General features: G+C 32.6%; 2 protein-coding genes across 2 annotated transcripts; one reads left to right on the top strand and one right to left on the bottom strand.

The window, feature by feature from the left end:
• Positions 1-1,249: 1,249 nt before the first annotated feature.
• On the bottom strand, positions 1,250-1,816 carry LOC104216366 (ethylene-responsive transcription factor 1B-like). Its single transcript, XM_009766383.2, has one exon. It carries the CDS (start codon positions 1,814-1,816, stop codon positions 1,250-1,252), a length of 567 nt encoding a protein of 188 aa, XP_009764685.1.
• Positions 1,817-8,461: 6,645 nt separating this feature from the next.
• On the top strand, positions 8,462-9,517 carry LOC104245557 (ethylene-response factor C3-like). Its single transcript, XM_009801179.2, has one exon. The coding sequence runs from the start codon at positions 8,518-8,520 to the stop codon at positions 9,301-9,303; it is 786 nt and encodes a 261-aa protein (XP_009799481.1). The 5' UTR covers positions 8,462-8,517; the 3' UTR covers positions 9,304-9,517.
• The last annotated feature ends 7,888 nt before the right edge of the window (positions 9,518-17,405 follow it).

The raw sequence follows: 17,405 nt of genomic DNA, 5'->3' as shown, positions 1-17,405 counted from the left end.
TCTTTTGTTTGTTTCTGAAATTTGGAAATTGAAGAGGCAAGCTTTGGCATTAATGTCATTATAGAATTCTGCTGATTTATGCATTCAAGGTGGTTCAAAGATGAACTGTGCCTTCTTTCTTTCCAAAACAAGAAAGGAGGGAAGAAACCACCTATTGCTATGCATTGTACCTATTGTAATAGCAAGTGATGGTAGAATGTGTTGGGTTAAAACAGTCCAAAGATACTCTTAATCAGTGACGGATTCAAGATTTCAATGTCATGAGTGCTCGTCGATAAAAGTTTCGAAAGAACAAAAAATGAATTTAGTGATGGGTGCTCACTCAATACTTATCTGAAAAATTTCATAATTTTCAATGTAAATCTACTAAGCCTTGTCAAAGGCAATGGGTGCTTATAATCCCATATAGATCAACCAATGCTCTTAACATGGTGTGATATTTTTCGCTTTGGACCAAGCCAGTACTGTTTTTCCCAAAAGACCTCACCCCATTAAGAGTATCCAACTCTTTCTAAGTAGCTTATTTTTCTTTTCTACTTTCTATGTGGAACTTTGTTCACACACTCCCACCAGAATGTTGCTATATATGTTTACTCTGAAAGCATAGTGCAAAGCCATATCTTCTAAATTAACTCTGAGACTTAATTATTTTATCATCTTCAGGGACATATGTATATACTCTAACAACTTGAATTATATACGTGAACAACATAAAACATAAAGTAAAAAATAAAACCGACATGAAGCTATAAGGGAATGAAACAAGCATACATACTCACAAAGAATCAAGAATTGTAACATAAAATTTTACGAATATCACATGTTATTCGAGCTTAAAACATATATAATTGTTTAATTATTTTTTTTTTTTTAAATCTACTGCTAGGAATGAGAATGTAAAGGAGTTGGGGCTTTTATTTTGATGCAATATCCATGTAGGCAGCTGCATACATAACTGCACTTCCACTTGACACCTATCGTAATGATAAACGCCTCGTCTTGCTGTGACCATTTTGTGAATGAAAAGATACAGAAAGTAGAGGGGCTGCAAAAGAATGGGATACTAATTGGAAATGAGAAATCTCACTGGCTTGCAAATATTAGGGTTTCAAAGAAGAGATGAATGGGGATTTTTTATTGAAAAAAATTGAATAGAAAAAGTAGAATGAGAAACAAGATAACTGTACAAGAAGTATAAGATTATCAAGAAGAAACAGGATAGAGAAAAAAAGAAGTGATGATTTGAACTTTATTGAGAAGTAGAACACTCAGATAAGAGCTCATCTAATAGATCTGATCCTAAATCTTCAAAAACAAACACATTTTCTTCCTTAGTAATTTGTTTTCTTTTACCTTTACTATGTCTCTTCTTGTGTTTCTCCTTTATAGCTTCAACTTGAGATGAACCCTCTTTGCCACTACACTTGAATCCTCGTAACGATTCTTGAACTATTTCCACAGGAAAATTGAGGCACGTGGAAGGACCGCGCATCGAGAGGGCAGCTTGGTCATAAGCCAAAGCAGCTTCTTCAGCAGTATCAAAAGTTCCAAGCCAAACCCTAATTCCATTTCTTGTTGAATCCCTAATTTCAGCTGCAAATTTTCCCCATGGCCGTTTTCGAACTCCAATATAGTGATTTTCCTCTTTATTGGGAAGTTCTTGAACTTTTTCACACTTGATTTCTTTGAAGAAATCAGCTTCTGAAGCTGATTTCTCCGAAGAAATCATTTTTTGTTCCTCAACATCGTCAGTGTTGAGGAACAATGGTGGCCAATCACTATCAAATGAAAGCTCAGAACATGAAGAACTATTCATAATTGAGAGCTTCCCTTTTTCTTAGATGATTGGAAATATATATTATTGCATACCTAAACCTTAAAAGGGTTAGAGTATATATATGGAAATTAAACTTATTATGATTTTAAAAGCAATAGATATGTCGTGGGAGACAGGTTTTAGTTGAGAGATTAATTAGATTTAGCTATTTGACATGTTCCTAGATTCTTTTAATCATTCAGCAGTTTACATCAAACAATATATATTAATTCTAATTAATCATTTACTCATATTCTCACTTTATTTTATGACTCTTATAGTTGAATGGATGTTTTATTGTAATTAAACATAACAATAAAACATCATAAGCGTGTAAGTATTTTGTCAGCCACTAATTTTTGGAAAAAATATTACTCAGCAGCTTTCTTATTTTTATTTTCTGAAAATATTGATCTTCTTTGCATCACAATATGAGAAAGATTTGAGATTAAAAATAGCCTGATTTCCTTAGTAATAATTGCTTAAACTGTTAAACGTTTGACTGTTTGAACGTTGGAATTGAAATATATAAATCACCAGATGAAATGAATCATCATCTCAGTCACATTCAACATGATAAAATTGCTTTAATTAATTAATACTACTAAAAAAGAAAACACACCTTCTTTAATATGCATGACATTAACAATTAGAGTAAAAATGAACGACCAAAACTATGAAAAAGTTATATGTATACTAAGAGTACTTATTAGTCAGTTTGTATGATTATTATCTCGAGAGACGAATTCAAGATTAAAGTTTATGAATTCCTACAATAATCTTAAATTAATTATCATACAATAATAATTAAGTTCACAATCAAATCTTTATAAATATTTAATCAATTTATCAATATATGTATAAGTTATCGAGAAAAGCTATTGGGTTCCTAGAGGGAAACCGTTCCTATAGGGGAACCCATAGCTTGTATTCTAAATTCACCACGGATCTCTAGCAGACTACTCCATCCGTTCCAATTTATGTGAACATGTTTGACTTGACACGAAATTTAAGAAAAAATGAAGACTTTTGAAATTTGTGGTCCTAAACAAATCAAAAAACGGCCTAGAGTATTTGTGTGATTATAAAAGTTTCTCATTAAGAGTAGAATTTTAAGTTTAAGCTAAATGTTACCAAATTTAGAAAGGGGTCATTCATTTTGGAACGGACCAAAAAAGAAATAGGTTCACATAAACCGGAACAGAGGTAGTATTAAGTATCAAATTTTTATAAGGGGCTGCTGGCAAAATTGAATTATAACTATTTCTCTTAAAAATAATAAAAATAATATTTGAAGTTGAAGCTAAAAAAGAATACTACAAAATTATTGTGTTTGGCCATAAAAACATAATAGGCGTTTAGACATAAAAATTGTAATTTTTGAAAAAAGTAGTATTTGGAGTTAACTTAAAAAATTAAATAGTATTTGAAATCAGGGGCGGAGGGAGAGTAGAACTTACGTGTTCGGTCGAACCCAGTAGCTTTGGTTCAAATCATGTATTTGTCTAAAAAATTTCATCAAACATGGATAAATTATTAACTTAGAACACAGTAACTTAAAAGATTTAGAATCTCGAACCCATAAGTTTCAAATCCTAGCTCCGCCTCTGTTTGAAATTATGTTTGAAGATGCATTTCACTTTAAAAAATATTGTAGTTTTGTGAGTGGAGAAACAAAAAAATTCGAAAATTTTTGGAAAAGTGGCCAAAGCACTTTTTGGTTTTCCAAAAACTCATTTCTGAAAATTTTTTAAAACTTGCAAAATATGGTCAAACATTATTATTTTTTTAAAAAAGAAAAGAAATTTCTTATGGACAAACAGACCCTATTGGAATTTTGTGAGTGAAAACTTGAAAAATCTCTAAAACATATATATATATATATATATATATATATATATATATATATATATATATATATATATACAAAAACTTCTAAAACTTGACTTTTTAAATTTTAGATTCTATACTAGACAGCGACGCTAGATTGTCCGCTTACCCGTTTCTATTTTCGTAATATTATATATTAGTAATTAGTATCGTAATTGAGTATTAAAATTGGGACTAGGAGTAATATTTATGAATATTTTGAAAACTTCTAGCTACCTGTGTAATATTAATTATTGGTCTCGGAATATCTGAATTTTGTCTTTTTCGTCGGCTGATGCCCCACCTGTGTATCATTTAATGTGAATTCACTTATGTTTACAAGATCATTTAAAGTTAGAAAACAAATATTTTTAGAAAAACAAAAGAAAATAATTTTTTGTTAATTAATTTCTTCTCCCTTTTTATGACTTTCTATTATTTTTTGTAAAATTGGAGTACGGTCCTTTCTTGAACTCTACGTGAACTAAAATGTTTCGCCTTGTTTTTTTTTAATTATTCTAAAAGGGCATAGGAAGGTGTTATGTTACTACCAAAGGATGTGATGCAGTGGATGTGATTGTTCCTCCCTTAATCAGAGGTCTCGAGTTCGAGCCCTAGGTATGAAAAAATCCTTGGTAGGAAGCGCTCCCCACCCCCGAATGGGGCCCTACGCGGTGCAAATCCGGATATAGTCGGGCTCCAAAGCGGGTATCGGACACCGGGTGAGAAACCAAAAAAAAAAAGAAAGGTGTTATGTTTGTGTACATATAAAATCGGGGGCAAAATTTTTTCCGATTCTCTAATAAGGAAACAAGAGGGAAGCACGGTTCGGCGCGACTATGAGCAAGGCCGAAGGACCCCTAGTATCTGAACCCGGGAGGAGTGAACGATGCATCTAGGATCGGGCACGACAAAATAACGGACTTAGGCCAAGTAAAGTTTCTAGACCACGGAAAACATGGAGAACGGCTATGCGTGACAAGCAGGGAGCAGTAATATTCGCCCTCAACCGGACCGCGAATCCCGTCCGATATCAACCGTGGATCGATATTTATCTGGAAAAGAAGATTTTTACCTTATTTAGACTTATACTAGGAGTGAAATTCCCCTACTATATAAAGGAAAAGTTCCTTTTATTTTAACACATTGCTGACATGCAAATCAAAGCAATAAAAATCTATTTTGTCTTCTAGCTATTATTCAAAGTGTTCCTTAGTTATTTTCTTTTCTTATTCGCATCCGAGCTTATATCGAGGGTCCGATCGAAGTTGAATTTCACCATTCATCCTGAGATCAGGCTTGATCATCACATTATAATTGATTTGATCTTTTATTTTATCTTTAACTTAATTACTTGTTGTTTTTAGATCATTCGCATTGAATTAAATCACATATCTTTTGAACTGCGTATAAATTCAATTGTTACCCATTTTTTGGGGTAAACAATGTTTCTTTCTGTATGTTTTCAATATTTGGGTTTTGGTTTACAGGTGAGAATGTGTCTTCGTTACATGTTATATATATATATATATATATATATATATATATATATATATATATATATATATATATATATATATATATATATATATATATATATATATATATATATATATATATATATATATATATATATATATATATATATATATATATATATATATATATATATATATATATATATATATATATATATATATATATATATATATATATAAGTAAATTAAGACAGAGATAATAGTATATTTGAATAAGCATACATGCATATCATGATCTAATTCTCAGTGTTACAAATTCATTCATTTAGTCATACTTGTAGTCATGCCATATAAATTTATCTTTGGTTCACTCATTTGGTGTCTGGAATATATTTACTAATTAGACTAATTCAGATTCACGTTGCATAAAATTTATTAAAGAAGGAAATGCTCCATACAAAGAGTTATTTTCATTTTTAAGGCTTGATCATGAAATTCTGATTAACTTTGGAGGCATCTCGTTCATCCTACCACACCGACACACCTTTAGTGGTCATAGGTTTAATTTATTGAACGTATCGTGGCTAAAGAAAGGGATACAATTACACCATTGAAAACATGCCCACTCAATGCTTGCCACACGACGTAGCAGGCCCAAACGAGCTAAGTCGATCATGCATGTTCAAAGGACCGATTATTAGGAATAGTTGCTTTTGGTAGAAAAATTTTTGCCCTCAAAATGGGTTCCAGTTCAATCCAGATTAGTCGGCCCCAAAACGGATAGTGGCATCAAGTGAGGGAAAAAAAAAGAGACTAATCACTTTAATTTCTACTGTATGAAATGCCTAAGAAATCTAGCTTATGTGCACTAGTTGGTATTGAAAAAGTTTACAGGAACGATCAATCATACATCATTTATGCTTAAGTTCCTATTAATTTATTTTAATTTGGTTCAAAGTTGATACTCACTGTTTTTAGGTCAACATAATTGATAGTAACATTTTTCTGATTGTACAACCATATATAGAAATGTCAAAGAAGCTTAGTGAGTCATATATGATGAGGATATTCGAATATTGTTTGATAGTAACACCGTATTTGTTTTGAAAAAATTATTGTATATGTGAAGAGGATGTTAATAAATAATAAGTAAATAAAATAAGGTTTTCATAGGTAAGGTCTACGTATACTCTATCATTCCGAGACCCCACTAGTGGAGTTTTACTTGGATCTGTTATTGGGTTTTCCATGACCCATAGTGGATCGTCAGGAGTTTTGTATAAATTATGTTGTTACTTTGAACAAATTTTTCATAAATAATCCTGCCGGATCACCAAAAGTTTCTAAGAAATTTCATCAGCGTTTGCTTCAGATGATCTTAAATTTGATTAATTAATTTCCAATTATTTGTAGAGCAAAAAGTTTTCTTTGCTTATTTATTTATTTATTTATAGTTGTCAAGATTTCAAGTAATAATCAATAAGGTCCAAGTCATTGAAGATAATTGTGACGTTTCAAGACATAAAAATTTAAAATTACGTGGTGGTCATGAGCACGTGCTCCACCTTATCCCACGAGCATCGACTTTTGGACTTCCATAGATTTCTTTAATCTTTTTCTTTTTCTTATACAATGAGAAGAAAAAGTCTTTTTTACAAGTAATTAGATGTACCTAATAATCAGTATAATAACGTCATATGCATGAAAATAAGACAAGCAATCTTCTACAACAGAAAAGTTAGAAAGAATCGGAAAGCCAACCACTATCTCATAGGTATTCTGGTGGTAAAACCGACAACGACACTGTTCTATGTTAAGTCATGAGCGATAATAAAGCCAAGCCGCTGCCTATTTGTAAAGGAACGAAAGCCCGACGAAGGTATATGTTACAACAAGAAAAAAAAAAGTACGTTGAGGTTATGAAGTCACTTAATCATATACTATACAAAGGAAAAATCGTCGGTACGGACAGATGCGGACCCAGGAATTTAATACGATGAGGGCACAATATTCTGTTCAATCAGTGCCCCTAAAGACTTTTAACATTAATTAAGGGTGCCAAGTGATTTAAATTAATCATTTTCAAGGTATACATATATACATATACAAAATTTCTGCCGAAGTTTACAGGATCCGATGACCCCTCAACCTAAGCCATAGGTCCGCCTCTGGATATGGAGTCACATCAGCATGGTAACTTAAACCACTTAGCTTGAAAATTCATTTACACGATCAGTAAATATAAGATAAATTCGCCATTATATATATATATATATATATGTATGTATGTATGTATGTATGTACACTGAGTCTGTTCTTGTTGTTGTTGCATACATGCATATGTATATCAATTGCCACATATTAATGACACTAACTATGAATAAACTTTTTTTTTTTTTGTTAGCTATCTGTCTCTCTTTTTGTCAAATGTAAACTCAACACTCCATTTTGCTTGCAAATCTCACACTCTCGATGCGCTTCAACTATCTTCTGTAGAAAGATTGAGAACCTTTCAATTTACAATTATATCTTTAAATAATACTAAGAGATAAGACATTTCATAATTTGCATTCAATCAATTAGCCCTTCTTTTAGACAATTCATGAGACTCATTTTCAAGATTTTAGTGTTGAAAATTTGCCACTTGGACATAGCAGATGTCAATCTAGTGCTATTATTACCAAACTTTTGCCAAGGTGTATTTGTCTTTTTTCCTTGGGTTTATACCCCTACCCACCCTAAACCTCACCCTAAGATTAATTTTTGACTTAAATAGCCATCTACCCAAGCGCTTAAACTTAAAATAGCCAGCTCATATTACATATATGTATATACATAATATATATATAATATATGTATAATTGTATATAATTATTCACTACTAAAAAATCAGGTTTTAGCGACAGACAAATTCTATAGCTAAACAGAAAAATCCGACGCTAATCTCATTTAGCGACAGATTATCAAGAAACTATGCGAGCTACAAGCGATTTAGCGACGAAATTCGTAGCTAATTCAAGTTTTTTAGCAGTAATTGTATAATTTATGTATACTGGCTACAAAAGTAAACAATAAATTCGATCGATTATTTGTATAAATGAATATGACACCATTCATTGTCCATGAAATATGTCATTTTCTTCCTTAAAGAAAAAGCTTTAAAGACTTGAGGACTTGGATAATTGGATCTAAGTCAAGAGTAAAAAGATGAATATCTTGAAAAAAATTGTTATATATATATATATATATATATATGTATGTATATGTCCATCTCTTTCAAGTCCTCATCCAATGAACCCTTATATATATAAACACCAACATATGTATTGAAACTCAAAAGCCTAATTAACAAAGATGGAAATTTCATCCCTTGATCAATTCCCAAATTTTGATTTCTTGCAAGATCAATTTCCATGGGAATTTTACTCTGAGCTGATCAATGACCATGTTGATCAGATACCAAGAAGTTCGTCATTCTCAGAGACTAATTCCTCTAAAGGAAGTAGCGAAGAAGGGTCCGAAGAAGACAGAACTGGCCATCCTTCTCACCCCACTAAGGAAGTAGAGCGCGGTAAAAAAATTCCATCGTTCAGTCGAAAGGGACAAATTACCATCTTTGATCAGATACCAAGAAGTTCATCATCCTCAAAAACTAATTCCTCAAAAGGAAGTAGTGCTGACGAAGAGGTGACATCATATTCCATCAAGAGAAAAGACGCAGAAGCAAACAAAAAAGAATTAAAAGATGAAGAAAAGCATTATATAGGAGTTAGAAAAAGGCCATGGGGGAAATATGCAGCAGAAATAAGGGATTCAACAAGAAATGGAATTAGGGTTTGGTTAGGAACATTTGATACTGTTGAAGAAGCTGCTTTAGCTTATGATCAAGCTGCATTTTCAATGCGTGGTCCTTTAGCATTTCTCAATTTTCCAATGGAAAAAGTCAAAGAATCACTTCAAAATATTAATATGAATTCTAACCAATTATTAGATGGATTGTCTCCAGCTGCTGCTTTAAAGGAAACACATAAAATGAGAATGAAAAATGTGAAAAGAAGAAGAAATAGGAAGAAGAAGAAAGCAGTTCTTGTTTTTGAGGATTTGGGTGCTGACTTATTAGAAGAACTCTTAATGAGTTAATCTTAAAATTAGAGGCGGAGTCAGGAATTTAACGTTATGGTTCTAAGTTCTAAGATGTTAGTACTCGCGCTCTAAATTTTATTTTTGTATATATTAATAAATTTCTTAAATATAGAGTTTGAACTTGACCTATTGAGTTACTTAATATTGAGTTTCCCACGTTATGTTATTTATGCTCTAGTTAAATCGTCCATTGACGTGATAAATATTTTAAGATTGTCCCCCGTGTTGAGTTAGAACCAAAGTCAATTTTCTTTACGTCTTTACTCAATTGTGATTTTGTATCCATAATTATCGACATGTCGTTTTGTGTCATATCAACTCTTTGCAGGAGTAGAGTAAAAAATGAAGTTTTCAGTGTGAACAAAGCCTCACAATAGTAATTTAAAAGAATGGGGGCCTACACATAATTAAGGTGTAGAGATCTCTTAATAGTGTGAGGCATTTTGAGGAAAATCGTACGGTTTTGACCAATATAGATAATTTCACATCATGTTAAGAGTATCGGCGGGCTGGTTGATCTCAACAACTGTCCAGATTCGACGAGACGAGCATGAAAGTGATAGAGTGATAGTGTGGGACTAAATTTGCTTATACTTACGAGCTTGGAGATGTGTACACAAGATGAAGCTAGTTGTAGGCCTATTGAAAGTCTGCATATAAAATGTAGGTATCTCTTAATAATGTGAGACCTTTTGAAAATAATTATGCGAGTTTAGCTCAAAGCGAATAATATCACAACATGTTAAAAATATATTCGAGTTGGTTAAACCCAACACTATGATATTGTGTCTGAATATGATTTTCTTATACATTTTCCAAAAATTCTCTTAAGTTATTATTGTTAAAGTAGATTTTTAATGTATAGTTTAAAATTTTAAAAGTGGAGCAATCAATATACAAATCAAACTAAATTGTAGGGGTCCGATCCATATATATCCTAAACATGTCATTCATTTTGGGACCAAAGGAGTCATAAATTTAAACACTAGATTATCAAGAGGTGTCGTGAGAAATTCCTTTTCATATTGAATAGACCCTACGTTTACACCAACCTAAACCGTACACCTAATAATAAAAGAAAAATAGTATTTCCTCCGTTTCAATTTATGTGAACTTATTTCCTTTTTAGTTCATGCCAATAAGAATGACATCTTTCCCTATTTAGAAACAATTTACCTTTATACAATGATTTATAGCCGCACAAAATATATGTGCTTCATTTTACACTACAAATTCAAAAGTTTTCTCTCTTTTCTTAAACTCCGTGCCCATTCAAATGAGTTCACGTAAATTAAAACGGAGGGAGTAGTAGCATAAGCCTTGATTTGACAACTCATGAACTCTATTGAAACTTTGAGACCTTAGCTTATCCTTTCCACTATTCTAAGCGAATATGCTTACTCTCTAGTTTGATCCCTCTTCTAATCATTCTTCTTTCACTTTCATCATAATATTTATCAACTTTGATTTTCTTTTTCTCCCTTCCACTACTTACAAAGTGATTTATTTTTATTTTTTTTGAAAAATGCCTTTTTTATATAGGCTTCTCTGGTACAAAATGGACCACTTTAAATAGATTTATTGCTCCAGCTCAGAATATGATATCCTTAGTAATTTACCGGATAAATTGAATTATATTGTCGAGCATTCTCGACCCACAAAGCGAAGCCAGTAATTTCTTGGTCAGGACCAGCTAAGACTAAAGTTCCATTAAAGAACGCTCTCTTTTATAAGAAAAGATGGGCATGAACCAACGAAAATAACAAGATCACTAACAAAAGAGAAGCTATTGGTTATATAATCGTGGTTATATATATATATATATATATATAGATACTTTTATACAAGCTTTTAGTTGACGGAATTAAATGATTAGTTGAATTCACTCATTTTTTAATCTACAATAACAACCTAGTAAAATTTTATTAGTGAAGTCTAGGGAGGATAATGTATACGCAGACCTTACCCCTATCCCGGGAAGTAAAGAGGTTATATCCGAAAAACTAATCCACAAATAAATGATAAAATGACTAAAGTGGGTTGAAATTAACAGTTTTATTGTGGGAAAAAGTATAAAATATATAGGGATGAACAAATATGTTCCACCCTACCCTATGCTTTATTTTGTCGACTATGATTAAGGCAAGTGGCTACATTATGAAACGATGAATGTACTACAAATTAAAGTGGTGCCATGCGTAAATGAAAGGTTGGAAAATTAGTAGATAAAATGGTCCCCGATAAATAGTAGTATTTAATTATTGTTTCTTGTTTAAGATCAAGTGATCCACTATATATTGTGAGCACGTAATTTTTTACCCGCGTAAATTTTAAAATTAATTTTAGTATTTTTATATTTTTAAAATATTTACTTGACTTTATTTTAATATAATTTTAATCTTTTTTTATTTATTTTTAGTCCTAAGACATAAAAAAAATAGTTTTATTTATCGTATTTATCGCTTTTCTATATTTTTATCTTTAGTTTAAGATCAATTAGTATATTTTTATTCATGGTATCTTAATTTTATGTTGACTTTAACCTATTTTCTTTACTTTTTACTTTATTGTTATAACATTCGAAAATACAAAAAAAAGTAGTTTCATTTTAAAATTTTGTTTATTTACTTAACTAAGTTTAATTAATATTTTGGTAGGATTTTTGAGTTTGTCTTTGTCCAACAAGAAAATTTGTAGGCCCAAGGGTGTGAGTCCATTTCTTTTAACTTAAATCCAATTGTTCTTAGACTATTCTTCCCAGCCCATTACTCCATTTATGTGCAAGATTTAATCCTAACCATCTATTTCCTTCTAATCCAATGGTCATCACTCCTTCCCACCTTCATATAAAATACCTAATTATAAAAACCCTAACCCACATACCCGCCGGAACTCCGCTAAGAGCCTTTGAAACTCATCGTCAACCAGCCCCAAACGACCACCCCGTCACACACGCCGGAAACTTCGACCAGACCATCCACTCATCTCCATTCTTCACAAAACACGTACAGACACATAAGCACATTATCGAAAACAGAGGCAGGAACGATTCAAGTTCCTTATTCAAGTTTTACTTTCATTTTAAAATCAGAAAAAACAAAAAACAAAAGAGAGAAAATTCTGCTTCTTCATTCATTTTCTTCGAATTTTGGGTTTGAACATGGAATTTGATTGAGTTGGGGTCGTTCCGAGCTGTCCGTGGCTGCTGTTCGAGTTCTGCTTTTGATCGGGTTTTGATTTGTTGTTCGTTGGTTGTTGCTGTTCTTCTAAATGCTTTTAGACATCTGGACAGAGACTAATTAAAAAGAAAACTCATTCAAGGTCCATTTCTATCTTTACTCTTTTATCTCCTGATTTTGTCACATATTTGTTTGAATAGCAGATCCGCATTTCTTCATGACTAGTTGTGATATTTTTATCCTATGATAAAACTTGGCTCATTAACATGTTTTGGCGTTACTGATTTAATCAAATGGTACTTGGTCTTAAATTGAATAAGGAATGGGAATTTGAAAGCTTATTTGGAATGGGTTGTTGGGTGAAATTAAAAGAGATTTAGGTGTAGGATAAACTATATTGTCCTTGTTATAAAATATATAACTCAAAATAACAATATAGAACAAGCAAAAACAAACTAAGAGATATAGAGAGAAAGATAGATTCTTATTTCTTCTTCAATTGTGTGTTTTTCCTATCTATTACAAGGCCTTTATATAGGCATAAAAAGTGAAGAAAATATGTCATGGAATATGTCATTGAACATACAAATTATGTCATTGAATATGTCATTAAACATTTTAGATGAAGATCATGGAAGAAGAGTAGACATCCACCATAATGTGATATTCATCATAACACTCCCCTTGGATGTCCATAGATAATGTACCTTGTTAAAAACTCTCTAAAAAAAATATTGGGATGTACATAATTATTTATGATATGCATTATTTGTTGTCTCATTAAAAACCTTACCAGGAAAATCCAGTGGGACAAAACCTTGGTTAATGAAAAAAGTGCAGCGTATAGTTATCACTTGAACGAACTTGTTGTACATCTATTTCACCATTCTTCTGAAGATCATGAGTGAAAAAGAATTTTGGTGAAATGTGTTTTGTTCTATCTCCTTTGATATACTCTCCTTTCAATTGAGCTATGCAAGCAGCATTGTCTTCATACAATATTGTTGGAATATTCTCTTTCGAAGAAAAACCACATGTTTGCTGAATGTGTTGAGTTATAGATCTTAACCAAACGCATTCTCGACTTGCTTCGTGAATGGCTATTATCTCTGCATGATTTGAAGAAGTAGCAACCATAGTTTGTTTTGTCGAACGCCATGATATGGCTGTACCTCCACTTGTAAATAAATAGCCTGTCTGAGATCGACCTTTGTGTGGATCAGACAAATATCCTGCATCTGCATAACCAATCAATGATGGCTTGGATTCGTTTGAATAAAATAAACCCATATCAATGGTCCCTTGGAGGTATCTGAATATATGTTTAATACCATTCCAGTGTCTTTGTGTTGGCGAAGTACTAAATCTTGCCAATAAACTTACTGAGAAAGCTATATCTGGTCGGGAATTATTGGCAAGATACATTAATGCCCCAATTGCACTAAGATATGGTACTTCGGCACCAAGAAGCTCTTCATCATTTTCATGAGGTCGGAATGGATCTTTCTTTATATCAAGTGATCTCACAACCATCGGGGTACTCAATGGATGTGCTTTATCCATATAGAATCGCTTTAAAATCTTTTTGGTATATGTTGATTGATGGACAAATATTCCATCTTTCATATACTCAATTTGTAGACCAAGACAAAATTTTATCTTTCCAAGATCTTTCATTTCAAATTCTTTCTTCAAACAGTCTACTATTTTTGGAAGCTCCTCAGGAGTTCCAATGATATTTAAATCATCAACATACACGACGATTATAACAAATTCAGATCCAGACCTTTTTATAAAGACACAAGGACAAATTGGATCATTCTTGTACCCTTCTTTCAACAGGTATTCACTCAGGCGATTGTACCACATACGACCTGATTGTTTCAATCCGTATAAAGATTTCTGAAGCTTTATTGAACAAGTTTCTCGAAAACTTTTATATGCTTCTGGCACTTTAAATCCCTCAGGTACTTTCATAAAAATTTCGTTGTCTAATGATCCATACAAATAGGCTGTAACAACATCCATTAGATGCATATCAAGTTTTTCTTGCACTGCCATATTTATGAGATACCTGAAGGTGATAGCATCCACTACAGGAGAATATGTCTCCATATAATCAATTCCAGGCCTTTGGGAAAACCCTTGTGCCACAAGTCGTGCTTTATATCTAACGACTTCATTTTATCATTTCGTTTCCGCACAAAAACCCATTTATACCCTACTGGCTTTATGCCTTCAGGTGTTCGAACTATGGGTCCGAAGACTTCACGTTTTCCAAGTGAAGTTAACTCTGCCTGGATAGCGTCTTTCCATTTTGGCCAATCATTTCTCTGTCTACATTCATTGACAGATTTTGGTTCAAGATCCTCATCTTGTTGCATTATTTCAACAGCAACATTATAAGCAAAAATGTTATCGATAACAACATTATTTCGGTTCCATCTTTTCCTGGTTGAGACGTAACTTATTGATATCTCTTCATTTTCATTATTTTCAGGTACCTGGACCTCCCCTAAGGTCTTATCATTTGTTACGTCTTGGGGCTCTTCTTGAGCCACTACCTCCTTGTTATGTTCACTTTGATCATTTGCTCCTTTTCATCTTCGAGAATTTTTATCTTTAGAACCGATTGGTCTACCACGTTTCAAGCATGGCTTAGACTCATTTGCTTTAATTAATTGTCCTGCTGGGATATCAACTCGAATTGGTGCATTAGCAGCTGGAATATGTGACTTGGTCACCCTTGGCAGGTCAGTGAATGCATCTGGCAATTGATTTGCAATATTTTGCAAATGAATAATCTTTTGAACCTCTTGTTCACATTGATTTATTCGAGGATCTAAATGAGACAGTGATAATGCATTCCAATCTATATTCTTTTTCAGCTGCTTATTTTCTCCCCCTAATGTTGGATATACTGATTCATCAAAATGACAATCAGAAAATCTTGCCGTAAATAAATCTCCAGTCATCGGCTCTAGATATTTTATAATTGAAGGAGATTCATATCCAACATATATCCCCAACCTTCTTTGAGGACCCATCTTTGTGCGTTGTGGTGGAGCAATTGGAACATATATCGCACAACCAAAGATCCTAAGATGGGAAATATTTGGCTCCTGACCAAAAGCCAATTGCAATGGGGAGACTTTATGATAACTTGTGGGCCTTATCCGCACAAGTGATGCTGCGTGCAAAATAGCATGACCCCATACTGAAATGGGAAGTTTTGTTCTCATAAGCATTGGTCTAGCAATTAATTGGAGGCGTTTGATCAATGATTCTGCTAGACCATTTTGTGTATGAACATGAGCAACCGGATGCTCAATTGTTATCCCAGTTGAAATACAATAATCATTAAAGGCTTGGGATGTAAACTCACCAGCATTATCAAGACGGATTGTCTTAATTGCATAATCTGGAAATTGTGCTCTTAGCTTTATTATTTGAGCCAACAATCTCGCAAATGCCATATTGCGAGTTGATAGTAAGCACACATGTGACCATCTTGTAGATGCATCTATCAAAACCATATAATATTTGAATGGTCCACATGGAGGGTGAATGGGCCCACATATATCACCTTGTATACGTTCCAGAAATGCAGGGGATTCCATCCTAACTTTAATAGTTGATGGTCTAATAATTAATTTTCCTTGAGAACATGCAGCACAAGAGAATTCCTTAAATTGAAGAATTTTCTGATTCTTCATTGCATGTCCATGTGAATTCTCAATTATTTTACGCATCATATTAGAACCAGGATGGCCCAACCGGTCATGCCAAATAATAAAATTATCTTGATTAGTAAACTTCTTGTTTACTACGGCATGTGTTTCAATCCTGCTAATACTTGTGTAGTATAAGCCGGAGGAAAAAGCGGGTAACATTTCAAGCACATATTTCTTACCGGACGTTATTGTAGTAATATAAAGATATTCAATCTTTTCATCATTTGTAGTCTCAATATGATAGCCATTTTGGCGAATATCTTTGAAACTTAATAAGTTTCTTTGAGATTTACTACAATATAGTGCTTCATCAATAGCCAAATTTGTTCCTCCTGGTAGTAATAAATTGGCTCTTCCAGAACCTTCAATTAATCTTGTACTACCGGATATTGTATTAACATTCGCTTCTTTCATTACCAAATAAGAGAAATATCTCTTATCTTTTAAAATAGTGTGTGTTGTAGCACTATCCAGAAGACATATATCATCTTTATTAATCTTGAGTCCAACTGAAGACTGGGGAATTTTCATATTCTTCATAAAAAAGACAAATAATACATCATAAGAAATATGAAAGACAAGCAAAAAAAACATTAAGAAATACATTAGAAATATAGAAACTAGCAATACATGATGCATTAGGAAAATACACTCAAGAAAAAATAAACTAGTTGCAAACATAAACATAACAACTTTTATAACTTCATTCCCCAGTAAGATGATTCATTCTTCAGTCAATATCCTCAAAGAAGTCTCCAACTTCTAAATGAGTAATATTTGTTAGGCCTTCAAAATCATCATCTTTATATGCAGGATGTGCCTTAGAATCATATTTATTTGAGGGACCTGCTTCATCATTATTATTTTGAAAGGTCAAGTGTGCCTCCACATTATTTTCTTTTTTCTTGAGGGAGGCTTGATAAAGTTTGACAAAATGTTCTGGCGTATGACAAATGCGTGCCCAATGACCTCTCATACCACATCGGTGACACATACTAGCTTTACCTTTTGAATGATTAATGTGAGAACCCTTATTGTTCTCCAATTTATTTCCACCATAATGACGATAATTGTTTCGCCCCCTGCCACGTCCACGTTTACGACCATGTCCACGACCAGGATAATTATTTTGTTTTCTTTCAAACTTATCATATGTTGCTACAACATTCACTTCCGGAAATGGAGC

The sequence above is a fragment of the Nicotiana sylvestris genome, chromosome 5 (assembly GCF_000393655.2).
Source record: "Nicotiana sylvestris chromosome 5, ASM39365v2, whole genome shotgun sequence".
NCBI classification, from domain to species: Eukaryota; Viridiplantae; Streptophyta; class Magnoliopsida; order Solanales; family Solanaceae; genus Nicotiana; species Nicotiana sylvestris.
The sequence above is the reverse complement of the archived record's forward strand: the minus strand, read 5'-3'. Positions and strand labels throughout refer to the sequence as shown.